The sequence below is a fragment of the Girardinichthys multiradiatus genome, chromosome Y (assembly GCF_021462225.1).
Source record: "Girardinichthys multiradiatus isolate DD_20200921_A chromosome Y, DD_fGirMul_XY1, whole genome shotgun sequence".
NCBI lineage: Eukaryota > Metazoa > Chordata > Actinopteri > Cyprinodontiformes > Goodeidae > Girardinichthys > Girardinichthys multiradiatus.
In genome coordinates this window covers 5,505,636-5,526,032 of record NC_061818.1, presented here as the reverse complement: position 1 = coordinate 5,526,032, position 20,397 = coordinate 5,505,636, and the positions used below count along the sequence as shown (strand labels likewise).

The window sequence follows — 20,397 nt, the reverse complement described above, 5'->3', positions numbered from 1 at the left end:
AGCACCTCTCATCCAAATGATTAGTCCAAATAATTAGTGATTCTTAAAAAGGCTACTGTTTCCCATGGTTTGGACTGTATTTTAACTCGCCTGAAACAGCTTGTAACTTGAGTGTTAAATGCTAGTTATCTGCAGGTAATCTTGGCCAGATCATTGCAGTTTAGCATATTTCAGTAATTGTAAAAACAGTTTGATTTATATTTCATGTCCTTATTGTTTCTTGAATGTAATAGAGATTTTATTTTTCTAGCCAGATTACTCATGGCCACCTTTCCGATGCTGAAGCTGTGTTACATTTGTTTCCTTCTCAGGTAAGAGCAAGGAGGCTGAAATCAAACGGATAAATAAAGAGCTGGCCAACATCCGCTCCAAGTTCAAAGGCGACAAAGCCCTGGATGGTTACAGTAAGAAGAAGTATGTCTGCAAGCTTCTCTTCATCTTCCTGCTTGGCCATGACATTGATTTTGGACACATGGAGGCAGTCAACCTGCTTAGTTCCAACAAGTACACAGAGAAACAGATCGTAAGTCCTTTGTTGTTGTTTTTACCATGTTGACATCAAGAGCAAGTTTTTACATTACAGAAGAATGCTGAGAAGAACTAAAACCCTACGATGGTGTGGCTGAAGGGCAGTTTGTTTTTTTAAATTTTTTTTATTATTATTTTAAGCAGCATGAAGATAAAATTAGCTTTGCATACATTTCATTCAAGATTGAATGAAATGCAAACAACTGTAGTTTGTGAAAACACAAAACCATTGTCAATGTTTTTTTTTTAATATTAGGGCTTCCTTTGATTAATACAAACATTAAAAACTTCACTATGTGAACTGGTCCAACCTGGAATGAGCCATATTACCCTGATCAAAAGTTCCATAAAATCATTGTGATTTATGAAACCTTTACTCTGTCTTCTGGTGAACCAAACATCGTATATTATCATATATCATGAGCTGGATGAATTGTTTCTACCCCTTGTAATTACCCAACACGACTATACACATTAAATGTATAATCATGTATGAGTGAGTCTGGCATCGACATGAACAGATTTTTCTATTAAGCCTGGCACACACTGTGCTATTTCAAAAATTATGCCTAGGAAGAGGAAGGAATGGTGAATTAAAGTTAACAACTGTGGAAACATTTATGGCTGCACAAAAGCAGGCAATGAACGGGTGTCTGTTGCAGCAGCACTCATGCCACACAGTTTTTCTTACTAATTTCCTGCCGCTGTATATGTGTTGTAGATCAACTTTAGTCTTTCACACTAAACCACAACAGACCACTAATTTAAGCTTACGACTAGAGATTTTCTTACAGGCCTTATCTTAGCACTATGCACCTCTTTCAGTGATTTTTAGTTTTGACCTAAGAATACGATTTTGCCATTAGCTAAAAGGTTAGGGCACTGTTTAAAAAAAAATTATAATTCACCTATATAAGTACATCTTTAAATTTTTAAATGTGAAAAAGTTCAATATTCTTGTCCCTTATTTCAAAAAGTGAAACTCATATTTACATAGTTTCTTTACAAATGGAATGAAATATTTCAAGCCTGAATTCCTTGTAATTTTGATGATTATGGCTTACAGATAATAAAAACCCAAAATTCAGTCTCAGAAATTTAGACTATTACTATCAGATCAATAAAAATTTATATTTTAAAGAGAAATGTCAGGCTTCTGGAAAGTATGTTCATTTCTATACACAATACTTGGTTGGGGAGCCTTTTGCATGAATTGCTGCATCAGTGCAGCGTAGCATTGGAGGAGGTCAGCCTGTGGTTCTGTTGAGGTCCATTGTTGGGAAGACTGAGCTGACTGAGCAGCTGATCGCTTGGTGACCAAGATTATTTGTAGTAATTGTCGCTGCTATTTACAATGACCGGAGGTTGTTTTTATTTTGTAGGTCTTTTGAGGAGAACATAATTGTTCTTGGTATCTTTATGTTTAGATACTTCAGTATTGTATTAACTGAGCAGTTTTACTATGGGATGCTAGTAAAAACAAAGCTGAGTCTCCTGGAGGAGCGGTGGTATCCTAAACTCTCTCCTTTATGATTACAACTCTAACAGGAATGAGCTGACTGATTATTGCCGTTTCCTATAATAAGAATGAAGAAATTGTAAACTAATTTAATGGATAACAACCGTTTTCCTGGGGAGTTCATTCACTCCTTTGTCCCTTCCTACTTAATGTTCTTTCCGAGGATTACAGGACAGGTTATTTACACCTGCAGAATTTCTCGCAGCTTGTCTGTTCAACATTGTGGTTCATCCCTGAGCTAAAAACTGGACTTGACACTGGAAGCAGACCGGTGCTGCTTCAGCATCAGGCAAAGTAACAGATAATGATCAATTCATGTATATTCTCATTACTCTGTAATGTTCCCACAAAACATGACAGAACAATGTCTCTGCATAATTCTTGACAAACAAGCAAACTCTGAACACATCTAGATCCCTCCATCTCAGTGTGATGGCATCAGAGGTTTGGACCCCCAGCCGCCTTATTTTCCATTTATGATAAAGGGTGGTGTTTGCCTATCTGCCTCACAATGTGATCAAACAAGTGTTTTTGACATACTTATCTTTGTACAAACCAATCACAATTTTAGATATGAGTTCTTTTTATTTGTTCTTGTTCTTCTGTATTTGTTTTATGATAGAAAAAAATTGCTGGGAGAAGACCTTTACTTTACTTCATGACAAAACCATTTTGTCTAAGACGGACATGTTTACAGCAGGAGTGGCAACAGAAAATCTGCCCCTGTGCAACATTTGGTTGCAGAGGAGAACAAAGGAAGTACATTCCGCCATTAAAGGCTTTCATTTTAGGTGGTTTTTGAAGTTCATGTAACATTTTGCAGTAAACATTCTTTGATGTATTCAGCCAAACAAATGTCTGTAAAATACAAAATTCTCTATCAGGCTGCATTTTGTTTGGCTTACAAAAAATGGACATGTGCATGACAGATCCCCCCCACCCCAGGTGTAAGACCTAGTTATCTATTGTATGAAAGTAAAGTGTAGAAGCATCTAAACAGTTTGCTGGTGAATGTCATTGAGCAACACATAATGTGGTTTGTGCTCCAATGTACATGTTGAAGCACTTGTCTTTGTGCCCGTTTCCTAATTCTTTGCTCGACTGTTTTCTCAGGAACCGGTAATGTTTAGTAAGCAGAAAAAGGATGAGTCAATATCCATGTTGTTGGTGGACTGAGGTTTAGCCAGGATAGTGGATCGTTGTTCTGATGCATTTCTGTTAGAGCCTTTTCAGGAAATATGGAAACCATCCATGCATTTGCAATTATAACATTTTGTAAGGAGGACCATATGAGTTTTGAAAATTTTTAAACCATTATTGTAATTATGAATAATCAATTATTTTCAAAATAAAGGCATTATCAAAGATATAATTTCTTGTTTTTTTTTAGTTTGAAAACTTTTTTTGGGGTAATTATAGCTTCTGTTCATATGACTGCTGTAATTGGCTTTAATTACCTGCGGCCAAGGTTGGGAAACATGTCAGGGTGTCCGCTACATCTAATTGATTGTGGCGCACCGACAAGGCAATATAAGAGCTCCTAGTGAAGTAGTGAGAGGTGCGGTTTAATAGTGTTAAACATGTGAGGGACTTGACCAGCAGTTATTTGAGTAAAGTGTGTTGATGGAAAACATCTCAACCAACAACCAATATTTTGGTTAAGAAAACATTGAATATTCTGACCACAGAGTGGGCCCACTGACAACTGACCAGAACACAACATACTCAACCCCTAAACAGCAAAAGCAGCTAAACAAAATATAAGAACTAACATATGAGCTGAGCACAGAGACGTCTGACCAGTGTTCAGGGAGCAGTGCTTTTAAGCTGACATTACATTAGATGGTGCTTAAAGGCTGCTCCTCATATTGGCTTAGCTGTTCTCTTTGGTGCCCTGAGGTCCCACTCAACCTTATTTGTGCAGCCTCCAACAGTCTGCTGAGTTTTCTCTCTCCTGTTTGGAGAATATCAGACAAACTGTAGCCAAAAACTGAAGCAGGTTTGATGGAACGGAGATGACGTTTCTCTCCTTGCCTATAAACGTCCCACTTGCATAAACTCATGTATTTGTAATCACTCGTTGATCCAGAATTTCCTTCCTTTGCAGATGAGTCCTTTGTGATTTGATGTACCGTCTCTCACTCCGGTCGGGTTGTTTAGTTTGTTCTGCTGCTGCTCACCTCAAACACACTAAGCACTCGGTTTTCCGGATGGGTGTGGGGAAAGAGCGCTATGATTGAGTGATATGTTCAGGAGCGTCAGAAAACTAAGCTTCCAGGAAATTATATGCAGTAAGGAAAAAATTGTATGTAAATATGTTGATATTAGTGATAGTCATTTGCATATCTCACAAGGCATAATATTGAATTGTTAAAAATGGTTCAAATATCAGTATATACCTTCTTCCTACTACTTCACCTTCTTTAGCTTGTCAATACTCTCTGTAAGTTGAACATTGTAGTGGAATTTTCTTATCAAAGTGGGAGAGAAATTAACTCATTAAAAGAGAAAGACCAGACTTTGTCTTTATACATTTATTCAAAGGCATTGCAGCGTTTGAAGACCCTGTCACTGAGCTTGGTCAGTGAAGCAGAGCCCTGATCAACATTTACACACAGTATTTAAAGAGTATGTGGGTGTTACCTCAACTTAAAAGAGTTTGTGCTTTATGGCCCTAGACCCTCCTCGGGTCAGAGGTAACAAAGTTATCTACGAGCAGACCCATCTGCTCTTCCTGAGACATCACCCTAAAGGATGGGTTTTAACCATTAAACGTCTGATACTGGCTTTTACAGCTTCCTCCTCTTACAGATGTTCTGAAGAAAGAGAGGTAACCCAAAGGTCATACATTTTAGAGCACTTAATAAAAGAATTTACATTACAACATTCACCAAACTCTACTTATCTAGTAATGCCAGTTCTATACTCTCACCCTCTTCCCTCACCTCCTGTTTCTCTGAAATAAAATCTGGGTTCACTTCAAACTTCCTTAAAATAACTAGTGATAAAACTGAGCTCCTTATAGGAACAAAAGCTGTATTGTCCAAAGTAAACCGTTTTTTTCCCCTCACCTCAGCTCAAGAGTTGGGTGTCGTCCTTGATGGCTCTCTGTCTCTCACCTCTCACATTAATAAGATCACCCGGTCTGCATATTTTTATCTACAAAACATTAAAAGTCTCCATCCCTCCCTTTCCCCTCACTCCTCCTCAGTTCTGGTTCACAGCCTCGTCACCCCGTATTGATTATAGCAACTGTCTTCTTTTTGGTGACTCAAAAATCTCGCTATAAACTCTTAATGGTCCAGAACTCAGCTGTTCACTGGAACTTCATTTCACCACATCACCCAGTCATTGGCTCCCAGTCAGAAACAAATCCAAAATCTTTTTTTTTTTTTACATTCTCACCTGTTCAAAACTGCTTACTCCTTGTGATTGGATGATTCCATTAATGAAAGTTTTTCACCTGGTTTTATTCTTGTTTTTAACTTTTCATTTTTACATTGACACTGAATGTTATCAAAGGTGCCTGTAAATGAATTGTATTATTTGTTTTACAGGCCTTGAGACGACATGGGTTGTGAATTGGCGTAATATAAATGAACTTAATTATTATTATTATATCATCCCCTAGCTGTACGGGGAGACTGCAGACTGTAATCAGAGAAGTTTGCAACTTTGATTAATTTGTTAGATGCTGCTTTCAAAGTCCCTAGAAACCATCCTAATTCTGGGTGCTGATCCATGATCTACTTGTGTTTACTTTGTTGGAATTAATATCCCTGCTCAAAAACAATATAAATGGAAGTTTAATTTGATCTCATACTGGTGACAGATACAGACATCCGGCCTCATTGTCCACACAAACGTAGTGAAATACAGGTCCTTCTCAAAAAATTAGCATATTGTGATAAAGTTCATTATTTTCCATAATGTCATGATGAAAATTTAACATTCATATATTTTAGATTCATTGCACACTAACTGAAATATTTCAGGTCTTTTATTGTCTTAATACGGATGATTTTGGCATACAGGTCATGAAAACCCAAAATTCCTATCTCACAAAATTAGCATATCATTAAAAGGGTCTCTAAACGAGCTATGAACCTAATCATCTGAAACAACAAGTTAACTCTAAACACCTGCAAAAGATTCCTGAGGCCTTTAAAACTCCCAGCCTGGTCCATCACTCAAAACCCCAATCATGGGTAAGACTGCCGACCTGACTGCTGTCCAGAAGGCCACTATTGACACCCTCAAGCAAGAGGGTAAGACACAGAAAGAAATTTCTGAACAAATAGGCTGTTCCCAGAGTGCTGTATCAAGGCACCTTAGTGGGAAGTCTGTGGGAAGGAAAAAGTGTGGCAGAAAACGCTGCACAACGAGAAGAGGTGACCGGACCCTGAGGAAGATTGTGGAGAAGGGCCGATTCCAGACCTTGGGGGACCTGCGGAAGCAGTGGACTGAGTCTGGAGTAGAAACATCCAGAGCCACCGTGCACAGGCGTGTGCAGGAAATGGGCTACAGGTGCCGCATTCCCCAGGTCAAGCCACTTTTGAACCAGAAACAGCGGCAGAAGCGCCTGACCTGGGCTACAGATAAGCAGCACTGGACTGTTGCTCAGTGGTCCAAAGTACTTTTTTCGGATGAAAGCAAATTCTGCATGTCATTCGGAAATCAAGGTGCCAGAGTCTGGAGGAAGACTGGGGAGAAGGAAATGCCAAAATGCCAGAAGTCCAGTGTCAAGTACCCACAGTCAGTGATGGTCTGGGGTGCCGTGTCAGCTGCTGGTGTTGGTCCACTGTGTTTTATCAAGGACAGGGTCAATGCAGCTAGCTATCAGGAGATTTTGGAGCACTTCATGCTTCCATCTGCTGAAAAGCTTTATGGAGATGAAGATTTCATTTTTCAGCACGACCTGGCACCTGCTCACAGTGCCAAAACCACTGGTAAATGGTTTACTGACCATGGTATCACTGTGCTCAATTGGCTTGCCAACTCTCCTGACCTGAACCCCATAGAGAATCTGTGGGATATTGTGAAGAGAACGTTGAGAGACTCAAGACCCAACACTCTGGATGAGCTAAAGGCCGCTATCGAAGCATCCTGGGCCTCCATAAGACCTCAGCAGTGCCACAGGCTGATTGCCTCCATGCCACGCCGCATTGAAGCAGTCATTTCTGCAAAAGGATTCCCGACCAAGTATTGAGTGCATAACTGTACATGATTATTTGAAGGTTGACGTTTTTTGTATTAAAAACACTTTTCTTTTATTGGTCGGATGAAATATGCTAATTTTGTGAGATAGGAATTTTGGGTTTTCATGAGCTGTATGCCAAAATCATCCGTATTAAGACAATAAAAGACTTGAAATATTTCAGTTAGTGTGCAATGAATGTAAAATATATGAATGTTAAATTTTCATCATGACATTATGGAAAATAATTAACTTTATCACAATATGCTAATTTTTTGAGAAGGACCTGTAATAGATGAAATGTAAAGCAGATTGTATTGGAGCGACAGCGTATTATTATTATTGCAACTTTTACTGGTGATAAGGTTATAACATTTATGATACAGAAAAAATGTTTAGTGCAGCTTAAATAGTGCAATAAATTAGGTACGTAGTACTTTTAACAAAACAGTGATGATTCTGACAACTCAGATGAATTTAAATCCAGTGATCATGATTTATATATATATAAATAAAAATAAATATCTAGTTTCATCCCCAGGTGGAGCTATATTGAGTATACCACAGATCTTCTAATACAGCTGTACATCTACTACAGATTGTGAATGACTACTTTCTGGTTAAGTAAGGTTGTTCTATACTGTATTCCAATGTGTTTCCAAGGTTTTGTAAACCTGCTCCAGAGTAAACATGATGTGCATGTTAATATCCTGAATGGGGGTAAGTTGTTCAGCAACCTTAGATTAATTTACTGAACTGTGGTCTGAACTCTACCCAAAAGAAGTAACATAAAACTCAGCAGAAGAAAGATGTGGTGTTTTGGCACCACCTACTGGTTTGGTGTGAAATTAACATTGAATGCGTTCAGTCTTTAGTCTCAACATGCTGACTCTGAGGTACAGCCTGCATACGATATGTGCTCCTCACAATAAGTGCTATAAATGTTTCTTACACAACCGCTTCAGTCAGCAGTGATGGTGTAAGCATAGAGACCCAAATACATTGAAACGATTCCTATGCTTTTCTTATTCATGCTGCAAAATGTCTCTTTGTCCTGCAGCTTGTTTTAACCTATATACTGTTCTTATAGTGATTTTCTGCTGTCTGTATCTCTCCAGGGTTACCTGTTTATCTCAGTGTTGGTGAACAGCAACAGTGAGTTGATCCGTCTGATCAATAATGCTATCAAGAACGACCTGTCCAGTCGAAACCCTACCTTCATGTGCCTGGCTCTCCACTGCATCGCCAACGTAGGCAGCCGGGAGATGGCTGAGGCCTTTGCCAGTGAGATCCCACGCATCTTGGTGGCTGGGTGAGTCTGGTTGAGGCTGGCATGTTGGAGGACGTAGAAAAGTTAGGTTGTCATCTCTTTGCCTCTTGATGATTTGCTGTAAATGGTGAATTGAAAGAGCACATGTGACCCGTCCGATCTGTTTGCATTTGTCAATTGAAGGGATACGATGGACAGTGTTAAGCAGTCGGCTGCTTTGTGTCTGCTGCGCCTCTATAAAACTTCTCCTGACTTGGTGCTGATGGGTGAATGGACATCACGAGTGGTACACCTGCTCAATGACCAACACATGGTGAGACCAACTCAAGTTTAGATACCGTGTGTATTATTAGAGTTTATTGATCTAAGACAAGAACCACTGATTAGTCTCTGAATTGATGAGGTTCTTGTTGTGGATGCAGGGTGTTGTGACAGCAGCCATCTCTCTCATCACCTGTCTGAGCCAGAAGAATCCAGATGAGTTCAAGACGTGTGTTTCTTTGGCTGTGTCCCGACTCAGCCGGGTGAGTGTTGATAAATACACAGCTGATTTTAATTCTGTTATTGCTGCTAATTTCCAAGTATGGTTTATACTGAAAGTTTGGATTTTCAACATTTCTGACATGATTTAAAATCATGATGTATATTTTAAAAGTCAGAGCAGCCAATACACTGTAGTCTCCACCCATCTATTTTATTATTTTTAACTGCAGCGATGTTTTTGTCCAGTTTTATTTTAATATCAGGTGATGGCTCAGAACAGCATGTCACTTTATTGGCCAGGCTTTAAGTATTAGCATTCCTCCTCTTTGACAAAGGTAGCTTGTGACTGGTTAAAGAAGCATTCAGAAATAAATAAGTTGTTATCTAAGACTGAATAGATGAATAATGCTGATATCAAAATGTCTCTGAAGTTCCGGTCTAGGAGTGAGACCAGACACGAATAGAGTCTGTTCTAATTGCGAATTGGAAAACCAGTAGGATTTGCCAATTGTTGTGCTTACTACCATTACCATTAAAAGCTAATAATAATATTTTCTCTCCATTGTTGGTGTTCAAATATTGAAGGTCAGTGTTCACAAATAGAGGTTGGTTCTCTGTTCCCCTGGTTTAATGTAGACAAAGTGTCAGCACTGCTATTACAGAGCTCGTATCTTTACTTGCAGCCACTTTGGATATTTATCACGGACTACAGGGGCCAGTCTAGTTGGACTTTTGACTTAGAGGAACTGATTATTGCTGCATAAATGTAGGAGTTACTGTTTTATTGTAAGTGTTGTCCTCAACCTTAAATGTTTTAAAAAGTCAAACACTGTTTATTCACCAGTTAAAGTAATAAAGTTGTAAAAACATCATTCTTTCAGTGTTTTCGGTTTTTATGTAAACATCGTTCAGGGTTTTGTTAAACATCACCAATTTGTTTTGCAGTGGGGAGAACAAATATTTGATCCACTGTTAATTTTGCAGGTTTTCCAACTTGCAAAGGTGGTCCTCTTCAACTGAGTGACGGAATCTAAAACATAAACCCAGAAAACCACATTTTCTGATTATTATATATTTTTTAAGTCATAAATTAGCATTTTATTGCATGACGTAAGTATTTGATCACCTAACAACCAGTGAACTGGCTCTCACAGGCCTGTTAGAAGCCCTCCTGTTCTCCACTCATTACCTGTAGTAACTGCACCTGTTTGAACTTCTTATCTGTATAAAACACACCTGTCCACACACTCAATCAAACAAACTCCAAACTCTCCACACTGGCCAAGACCAGAGAGCTGTGGAAGGACATCAGGGATCAAACAGTAGAACTGCACAAGGCTGGGATGGACTACAGGAAAATAGCCAAGCAGCTTGGTGAGAAGACAACAACTATTGGTGCTATTAGAAGAAAATGGAAGAAGTTCAAGATGAGGGTCAGTCTCCCTCGTTCTGAGGCTCCATGCAAGATCTCACCTTGTGGGGCATCAGTGATCATAAGGAAGGTGAGGGATCAGCCCAGAACTACACAGCAGGACCTAGTCAATGACCTGAAGAGAGCTGGGACCACAGTCTCAAAGAAGACCACCAGTAACACACTACACCACCATGGATGAAAATCCTGCAGAGCACGCAAGGTCCCCCTGCTCAAGGCAGCGCATTTCCAGGGCCATCTAAAGTCTGCCAGTAACCATCTGGATGATCCAGAGGAGGAATGGGAGAAGTGGTCTGATGAGACAAAATAGAGCTTTTTGGTCTAAACTCCACTTGCTGTGTTTGGAGGAAGAAGGATGAATACAACCCCAAGAACACCATCCCTGCCATAAAGCATGGATGTAGAAACATCATTCTTAGGGGATGCTTTTCTGCAAAGGGGACATGACGACTGCACAGTATTGAGGGGAGGATGGATCGGGAGATCTTAGCCAACAACCTCCTTCCCTCTTCTGATGTATCAAAAACGTATGTCATGCAGTAAAAAGAAAATTAATTACATAAAAATCACACAATGTGATTTTCTGGATTTTTGTTTTAGATTCCGTCAATCACAGTTGAAGAGTAGCTATGATAAAAATGAAAGATTTCTACATGCTTTGCAAGTAGGAAAACCTGCAAAATCAGCAGTGGATCAAATACTTGTTCTCCCTACTGTATGTCTTTAGTGTAACATAAGGAATGTTGGTCTTCTGATGCTGGCTCTGTTAGGGGCAGGGTAAATGTTCCAGGGCTTTGTATTGTTTCTTTATGTTTCAATCTGGTTAATTATAATTTTGATCTATTATGGTTATGAGCACCAGGGTTGGCATATTGTTGTAATTTGACTCATTTCTGATTGAATGTTACAGCTGAACCTTTTTGTCATACAGGGGCCCACTTGAGCACTTGCAAGTAATAGAAATTATCTCCTGCTACTGTTCTACCCTTGTGCCTTTTTAAAGATGTTTCTGAACATTTGAGAAAGTGTTTTTTTTGTATTTTTAAGAATTGGTGCATGGTATGCTACAGTTAATTGGGGCCGAAGCTCTTTAGGTTTATTATCTAATACAATTTAGCATTGTATAATAGAAACTCTTAAATATTTTTTTCCAGATTGTGTCTTCAGCCTCAACTGATCTGCAGGATTATACTTACTATTTTGTGCCGGCACCTTGGCTGTCCTGCAAACTGCTCCGTTTGCTGCAGTGTTACCCTCCACCAGAAGATGGCGCAGTCAAAGGCCGTCTGGTAGAGTGTCTGGAAACGATCCTGAATAAGGCCCAGGAGCCTCCCAAATCCAAAAAGGTTCAGCATTCCAACGCCAAGAATGCCATCTTGTTTGAGGCTATCTCACTTATCATCCACTATGACAGGTGAGTTTCATTTTTGCAACAATATGATGGAAGATATGACATTTCTACAATGGCTTGTTCTGCTCAAAAACCTGTGCAGTACCATACATATATATTCATATTTACACATGAGGGTATGTATTGTTTACTTATGTGTGAATATGAGTGAAGCCCATGAACTACTTATAAATGGTCTGGAGTACTTGGTACATGTGTGGATAGTATAAATGCTAGGAGTATAGCAGTTTGGCCCTGTGGGTTCCGTACACACATGGACTGAATGAATGCAGTGTTGTTTTCCACCTGAACAGAATGTTTACGTGCGGAAATAAGTGCACAGTGCATCGTTCTGTAGGGCAACTTTAGAAAGTGACAACCAAACAGCAGTGAGGACTCCCAGCTATCGCCAGACTCTATCTGGAAACATTAAGGTTCTCATGAACGTAGCTTGCTTTGCATGTATCTAAGATGTAATAACACAGTGGTACCGTCCTGTCTGGTCCCTCTGACCAGAGACCATTTCCCAATACTTATGTCATGCAAAAAAATTCAAGATAATTACTTAATCACACAATGTTAGTTTTCTGAATTTTTGTTTCAGATTCTGTCACTCACAGTTGAAGAGTACCTATGATAAAGATTAAAGACTTCTACATGCTTTGCAAGTGGAAAAACCTACAAATTCAGCAATGTATTAAATACTTGGTCTTCCCACTGTATATTTGATGACCTGGACAGATGGATAGCTCTTCCACTGTCAATGATGGGTAGAACTGCTTTACTCCTAGTGAATATTCTGCCCAGACTTCATCATTTTCAAATGGTCCCTGTTTTATTTAATAATAAAACAATTAGAAGAGTAAACAGCTGGTTCAGTTCATTTACCTGGAACAGAAAGAAACCAAGACTAAAAATGTCCAAGTTACAAATGTCTGTGGAGCAGGGAGATTTAGCTGTCCCAAATTTTAGGCTGCACAGCTGCGGTACATATCTGAGTGGATGAATAATGATCCAGAATCAGTGTGGCTAGATTTGGAAGAGATGAATGCAGGCTGTGATTTCTAAAGTCTTCTCTTTGCTTGGACCCAAAGAAAACTGCAAGTGCTTGGAACAATAACATGTTAATTACAGCAAATCTGCAGCCTGGCAAGTAATAACAAAATTAGAGAGTCGTTCTAAAACATTGTCCTCATTGGCTCCATTATACAGTCACATGGGTTTTCCCCCAGCTAGCTCAAATGACTCTGGGTCATCTATTTGATTGAGGACGGATGCTTACATTTGAACAAATCTGACAGAAATATGATCTACCCAGCAGTCATTTCTTCAGATATTTGCAAATTTGTAGCAGTATCTTCGATGCAAATGGAATGCTGATTTCAATCTCGCTTTAGATGCATCAACATGGCTAGACATATGATGGTTGCCAGAGAGATCTACATATGTAACAGAACAAGAGAGACCCAGTTTAGAATATTACATTAACAGATTACATCACAGCTCAGACACAGGAAGAACTCAAGTTTATCTGAAAAGTGTTACAAATGTCATGTAGAGGTGGGAAGCTATATGCACTGATTTGGATGTGCACTCTAGTTGAGGAGTACTGCAGATAGATTGTTATTAAACATAATTAGATTTTAATGCTCCTTTTGATGCTGATCCTCAGGTTCTGCTTGTTGCCAGCATGTTTCTTTACTGATATGTTTATGCCAGAAAATGTAATAAAGATATCATTCAAAAATGAATATTTTTGTGAGGAAAAGGGTTTTAATTAACTGGTAAATTAGTAAATCATACATTCTTTAGTTGTAACTATGCAGAAGGGTTTGAGTGCCTTTCTGTCATTGAATATAATTAAAACCTTTCATGTGTCACACCAGACATGAGCAGAAGACAGGGATATTAAAACCATCAAACAGAACCAAGTGTTGCATGTAGCTGAACTTTGAACTTTACAACAGCACAAGGAAGGCTTTTTAATCACGTTTTGCTTTCACTACATGCAGAGGGAAACTACTGGAGTAGCTGGTATTAGCAGCTCATAGTGAGTCAGCAAACATTTAGCTGAATGGTCTGGTTTGGTCTAGAGTTGAGGGTAAATTGGCAAGGCTTTGGGTTGATGGCTACCACACCACATCAGAGTGCTCCACCCTATTCATAACTTGACAAAATAGTTCAAACTGATTTGAAAATGGTTAGAAATGCTCCTTGCCTTAAGTTATGGTGGACTATGCTCTTTTCTTTTTCTTTAAGCGTTATAAATTTATGTAGGAAAATCTGTGACAGGAATGCGAATTTGCTTTAGAAATGCCATGTCACCCACCCACCCCTACTTTAAGGATGTATGTCTAATATCTGTAGTTAGGCTATCTGTGAAGCAAGCTATTTTTCTTTCCCAGTGAACCAAACCTTCTGGTGCGAGCCTGTAACCAGCTTGGCCAGTTCCTTCAACACAGAGAGACCAATCTGCGCTATCTAGCTCTGGAAAGCATGTGTACTCTGGCAAGCTCAGAGTTCTCCCACGAAGCAGTCAAGACACACATCGAGACAGTCATCAACGCCCTCAAGGTGCTGCTTCACCCAGAAGACCACATAACCTAAATATATATCTTTATTTATGACAGAGAATAACTGCATGGTGGTCCTCAGTTTTTTGTTTTTTATTTTATTTTTTATTTTTTTTCCCCCCAAGACTGAGAGAGATGTGAGTGTTCGACAGCGAGCGGCTGATCTGCTGTATGCCATGTGTGATCGCAGCAACGCTAAGCAGATTGTAGCAGAGATGCTCAGCTACCTGGAGACAGCGGACTATTCCATCAGAGAGGAGATGGTGCGTCTGACACACATTGATGTCTCTAAAAAATATGGAAATTCATGAAGTAGGCAACCACTAACATAAAACAAATCACTTTAATAAAAATGAATATATATTCACATTATGGTAAGACTCATATTAAGCAGCAAAAGCGCCTAAATATTAATTACAAATTATTTTACATCAGTTATTTTGGGTGAGAAGCTAAATTATCTTGGAAATAAAGACCATTTGACATTACCTCGTATCTTTGATTCAATTCAAAAATACTTTATTAATCCCAAAGGGAAATTAAATGTTGTTATACCTCATATTATGAAGGTTTCCTCAAAGAGCCGTTGTAGATGCTGATGGCTGTGGGCAGGAAGGATCTCCTGTAGCGCTCTGTCTTACAGCAGATTTGAAGAAGCCTCTGACTGAAGACACTGTTGTTGTAGGACAGTCTCATGAAGAGGATGCTCAGGGTTCTCCATAATGTTCCTCATTATATGAAGAATCCGTCTTTGTACTATCATCTGAGGTTCCAGAGGACTCTCCAGAACAGAGCCTGTCTTCTTTATTAGCTTTTTTAAGTCCCTGGCTCTGATGCTGCTACCCCAACAGATTCCCAACAGATTTTGGCAGAAGAAACCACACTCTCCACAGCTAACAGATGATCTGCAGCATCTTGCTGCAAACACTGAAGGTCCTAAGCTTCCTCAAGAAGTACAGTCTGCTCTGTCCCTTCTTGTAGATGGCTTCACAGTTGCATCTCCACTCTAGTCTGTTGTCCAGGTGAACACCGAGGTATTTATACTCCTCCACCACCTCCACTTCTTCTCCCATGATAGAAATAGTTTTTGACTTATTCCTGTTTCTCTTACAATCTACAATCATCTCCTTTGTTTTAGTCACGTTCAAAATGAGATGATTGTTTCCACACCATGCTACAAAGCGGTCCACCACCTTCCTGTACTCAGCTTCTTGTCCATCTCTGATCCACCCCACGACTGCAGAATCATCCGAGTATTTCTGCAGATGACAGGAGTCATCTGGAAGTCTGAGGTGTACAGAGTGAAAAGGAATGGTGAGAGTACCGTCCCCTGTGGTGCTCCTGTGCTGCTGACTACCTAGTTAGACTCACAACCCTTCAGTCTCACAAACTGTGGTCTGTTTGTCAGGTAGTCTTTGATCCAGGAGATTGTTGAGGCCTCCACCTGAGTCTTCCGGAGTTTCTGACAAAGCAAATCAGGTTGGATTGTATTAAATGCACTCGAGAAATCAAAGAACATGATCCTCACAGTGCTACTGGCTTTGTCCAGATGACAGTGGGTTTGTTGAAGCAGGTGTATGATGGCATCTTCAACTCCAACTCCACAGTGATAAGCAAACTGAAGGGGGTCCTGATGGTTTACTGTTTGCTTACTCAGGTGGGCCAACAGGAGTCTCTCTAGGATTTGGTTGAAGGTAAACATGTAGAAGCAGAAGGGTCCATGGCTGAGGTGGAAGATAAAACATTTGAGGTGTGACAGGAAACCTGTGGGTCGAAGAAGGGTGTTAAGTCTGTTTGGCTGTGGGCAGGAGAGGAGGATGCAGAGCTTGTTTCTGAACTGAACCTATTGAAGAATGTATTCAGTTCATTGGCTCTGTCCAGACATCCATTTTTCCGATCTTGCTTCTGCTTGAAGCTGGAGAGAAAGCTCCAGCAAAACAATATCAGAGATGTGTGGTGAGGGATGAAGATGATTCGTCTTCTTGTACACCTCCTGGCGGTCTCTTATCTTGTTTCTTCTGTATACTCAATAATTCTCTGTCTCCCTCTCTGAAGGCTCTTTTTTTCTTGTTAAGCAGTTCCCTCACTGGTGATCCAGGGTTAGTTATTGGGGAAGCATTTCACTGTTCTGGTGGGGATGGTGTTATCAAAGCAACCTCACAGGGCCTCTTCAGCTTCCTGGGACCATCTTCTAACAGTTCTCTTTATTACTGGTTTACTCTGAACAAGTCACTTATATTTCATGCAGAGAAAAACAAGATTGTGATCTGACTTAGCTAGAGGAGGTCTTGCTTTATGTTTTTGCAACATGTATGAGTCCTTGACATTTGCATAAAAGAAATCCAATGTTTTGTTTCCTCTGGTAGAGCAGCTGACAAACTGTTGAAACGTTGGAAGTTGAGCAGATAGTGACGCATGGTTAAAATCACAAGAAATGGCCACCAGTGTATTGGGGTGTTGCGTCTGAAGCTTAGCAACTGAGTTGATGGCATCACCTGAAGAATTGGCAACAGCTGATGGTGGATGTGTTGCACTGCTTTCATTTAGGTGCTGAAAGTGGCCATCCTCGCAGAAAAGTATGCTGTGGATTACTCCTGGTATGTAGACACCATTCTTAACCTCATCCGGATTGCTGGGGACTACGTCAGCGAAGAGGTGTGGTACCGTGTCATTCAGATCGTGATCAACCGAGATGATGTGCAAGGTTACGCTGCCAAGACCGTCTTTGAGGTACCTTTATGTGAAACCTTTTAAGTTTTATTTTTTTTCCTAACGCAGTATTTTTTGAAGCACTGTAATTTTGTGGTTGATTTTTGTTAAAGTTTTGTAAAGCTAGAGTCATCAGGTGACTGTGCTTGAGTCTTAGCCAATGGCTCCTGTGCCCAATTTTAACAAAGGCCATTTGTAACACCAAGCAAGCTACCCAAGGAAGCTCTTAAAACATGGAGCTGTTTTAGTTTGAAGAGTTGAAAGTGGAATCATTTTGTTGCAGGCCCTGCAAGCCCCAGCATGCCATGAGAACATGGTGAAGGTTGGAGGGTACATTCTGGGAGAGTTTGGGAATCTGATTGCTGGTGACCCACGGTCCAGGTATGTTGACTTTTGGACTGCACAGCATAAATCTGATATTTCTGAGGATAAATGTTTACATTGCTTTCCTTTTTCCTCTAGTCCCCTGGTCCAGTTCAACCTTCTCCACTCCAAGTTCCACCTGTGCTCTGTGCCGACTCGTGCCCTCCTTCTGTCGGCTTACATCAAATTTATTAACCTGTTCCCAGAAACCAAGGCCACCATCCAAGAGGTGTTGCGCTGCGACAGCCAGATCCGTAACTCTGATGTAGAGCTGCAGCAGCGAGCTGTCGAGTATTTGAAGCTCTCTTCCATTGCCAGCACAGATGTCTTGGTTAGTTCTGACTACCCGCTTTGACCAAACTCAGCCCAGGTTAGGTTCAGTTATAAAGGATTTCACTTGCAAAGGTTTTGGTCTCCTTTCACTCAGGCTACTGTTTTGGAGGAGATGCCCCCATTCCCAGAGAGGGAGTCATCAATTCTTGCTAAACTGAAGAAGAAGAAGGGGCCAGGGGCCGTATCTGTGGCAGAGCTGGAAGACGGCAAAAGGGAGAGCGGCGAGTTGAATGGAGGGGGTGACGCAGCAGCCATGGCTGCCTCCAACGCAGTAAGTACCCTCAGCGTTCTACCATCTGTATCTGAAGTACATACTCAGACTCTGCTATAAGTGTCCATGTTTTCCAGTCTACCCCATCACCATCAGCGGACCTGCTGGGGATTCGTTCTTCGGTTCCAGTTAGTACCGCTCCAGCCAGTGCTGGCAGTCTACTAGTGGATGTTTTTTCAGAGGCGGGACCTGCTGCACCTTCTGGTGCAGTAAACGATGATGGCTTCCTCAGGTGAAAATCATCATCTGTTGATCAGCAGGTTCAGAATCCTGAGACAAAGTCCAGTATGAACGGCTGCACCTCTAGTTATTCATTTAACACCTGATTGGTCACGAGATACTATAAAAATTGAATCATCTTTAGAGAATTGCACAATTAAGTGTTTCTAAAAAAGAATTAGAATTAACAGTGCACCTACCTCCCTTTTTACTGCTGCACATCTAATGTTTACACTAAAATGATCTCACTGTGAAGTTCATTAAAGCAAACTATATTGCAATGTGAAAAATAACTTAAAACCTCCCGAAGTAATTTTGTTAAAGTTTGACCTTCAGTTGAAGACTTTTTACCCTTTTATCAACGATACATTTTCAGTCTGTAGTTCTTTTTTTCATTTGCATTTTAACCAATAAGCTGAGATGGTTACATACATGGTAGAGACATGAACAGATGAAACTGGGTTTCTCTAACCATCTCAGATTTGTTTTTTTTCTGTTTGCATCAGAAAGTCTGCTAGTTGTCCTGCCTAAAATGTGTAAATGGCAGCTTTCATACTGGACTGAGAACAATGTGCTCTTTGACTTTAATGGCCGTCACACATGCAGCGTGTCGTGTTCTGTTTGTACTGAGGTGTGTTCAATGTATAGATACAACTCCAAAAATTTAAATATTATGAAGTTTAGAAAGTGAAACTTGTATTGTATAGATTCATCACACATAGAGGATTATGTCTTACAGAGAATGAAAACCCTAAAATCAGTGTCTCAGAAAAAAGGTTATTACATCAGGGGGATTGGTTGGCTCAGGTGGTAGGGGCTTGTCCTGGAACAGGTGGGTTGCTAGATTGAAACCTGGCTCCGTCTGTGTAAAGTGCTTTGGAGTTCTCAAACTTGACAAAGTATGCAATCTGCAGGCCATTTACCTCCAGATCGATATAAACGGAGATTTTTCAAATTCAAAAATACTTTATTAATCCCAAAGGGAAATTAAATGTTGTTGTAGCTCATATTATGAAGGTTTCCTCAAAGAGCCGTTGTAGATGCTGATGGCTGTGAGCAGGAAGGATCTCCTGTAGCACTTAACAGAAATATCAGGTTTCTGAAAGTTTGCTCATTTCTATGTGTGGTTAGGGCTCCTTCTGCATGAATTACTGCATTAATGCAGCATGGCATAGAGGTGATCAGCCTGTGGTTCTGCTGAGGTGTTCAGGAAGTCCAGATTGCTTTGATAGCGGCCTTCAGGTCATCTGCATTTTTGGTTCTGGTGTCTCTCCTCTTCATATTCTCTCTGGGGTTACGATCAGGCCAGTTTGCTGGCCAGTCAAGCACCATGGTCACTGAACCAGCTTTTGGTATCTTTTAGCAGTGTGGGTTGGTACCAAGTCCTAGTAGCAGAAGGAAGCATGAAGTTCTCTAAAATGTCCTGGTAGATGGCTGTTGACTCTGGTCTTTAGAAAACCCAGTGGACCAGAACCAGCATTACATGGCACCCCTAATCATCACTGACTGTGGAAATTTCACGCTGGACTAGAAGAAACGTGGATTCTGTTCCTCTCCACGCTTCCTTCAGACTCTGGGACTTTGATTTCCAAATAAAATACAAACTTTACTTTCATCTGAAAAGAGAACTTTGGACCAGTGAGCAACGGTCCAGTTCTGTTTCTCCTCAGCCCAGATAAGATGCTTGTAGCCCATGTGCAGTACTGGTCTGTGTGCAGCAGCTCTTGATGCGGTGACTCAGTTCGCTCCTTGTTGAGGGTTTTTATTATCTGTAAGCCATGATCATCAAAATTGCAAGAAACAAAGCTATAAAATATTTAATTATATGTGAAATGAATCTAAATGAGTTTTCACTTTCTGAATAAGTGACAAAATACCGAACTTGTTTTTTACTGATGTTTGAATTGTTTTGAGCTGTACTAGTGATTGGTTGTGTGGTGTATTTGTATATGTGGACTAATGTGTCTGTTGGTTGTGGTGTGGCTCCGTATACCTTTGCTTTATCTTTGTTTGCATTTAGACCTGTCAACCTGGAGATAATCAGTCCAATAATCTATAATCATGTTAACATTTTGAAAAGTTCTTCAAGTTTGAATTGAGAAATCAGGTT

General features: G+C 40.2%; 1 protein-coding gene across 3 annotated transcripts in view; it reads left to right on the top strand.

Annotated features, from left to right (window-relative positions):
- The window catches only part of LOC124864547 (AP-2 complex subunit alpha-1-like), a 39,127-nt gene that overhangs the window by 4,374 nt on the left and 14,356 nt on the right, over positions 1–20,397 (top strand). For all 3 annotated transcript variants that reach the window (XM_047359367.1, XM_047359366.1, XM_047359369.1), the window contains 12 exons: positions 312–523; positions 8,363–8,556; positions 8,698–8,827; positions 8,937–9,038; positions 11,584–11,843; positions 14,225–14,393; positions 14,518–14,655; positions 16,940–17,122; positions 17,385–17,482; positions 17,564–17,795; positions 17,892–18,068; positions 18,146–18,300. In XM_047359367.1, the coding sequence (XP_047215323.1) occupies positions 312–523; positions 8,363–8,556; positions 8,698–8,827; positions 8,937–9,038; positions 11,584–11,843; positions 14,225–14,393; positions 14,518–14,655; positions 16,940–17,122; positions 17,385–17,482; positions 17,564–17,795; positions 17,892–18,068; positions 18,146–18,300 (2,050 nt within the window). The remainder of the gene's footprint in view (positions 1–311; positions 524–8,362; positions 8,557–8,697; positions 8,828–8,936; positions 9,039–11,583; positions 11,844–14,224; positions 14,394–14,517; positions 14,656–16,939; positions 17,123–17,384; positions 17,483–17,563; positions 17,796–17,891; positions 18,069–18,145; positions 18,301–20,397) is intronic.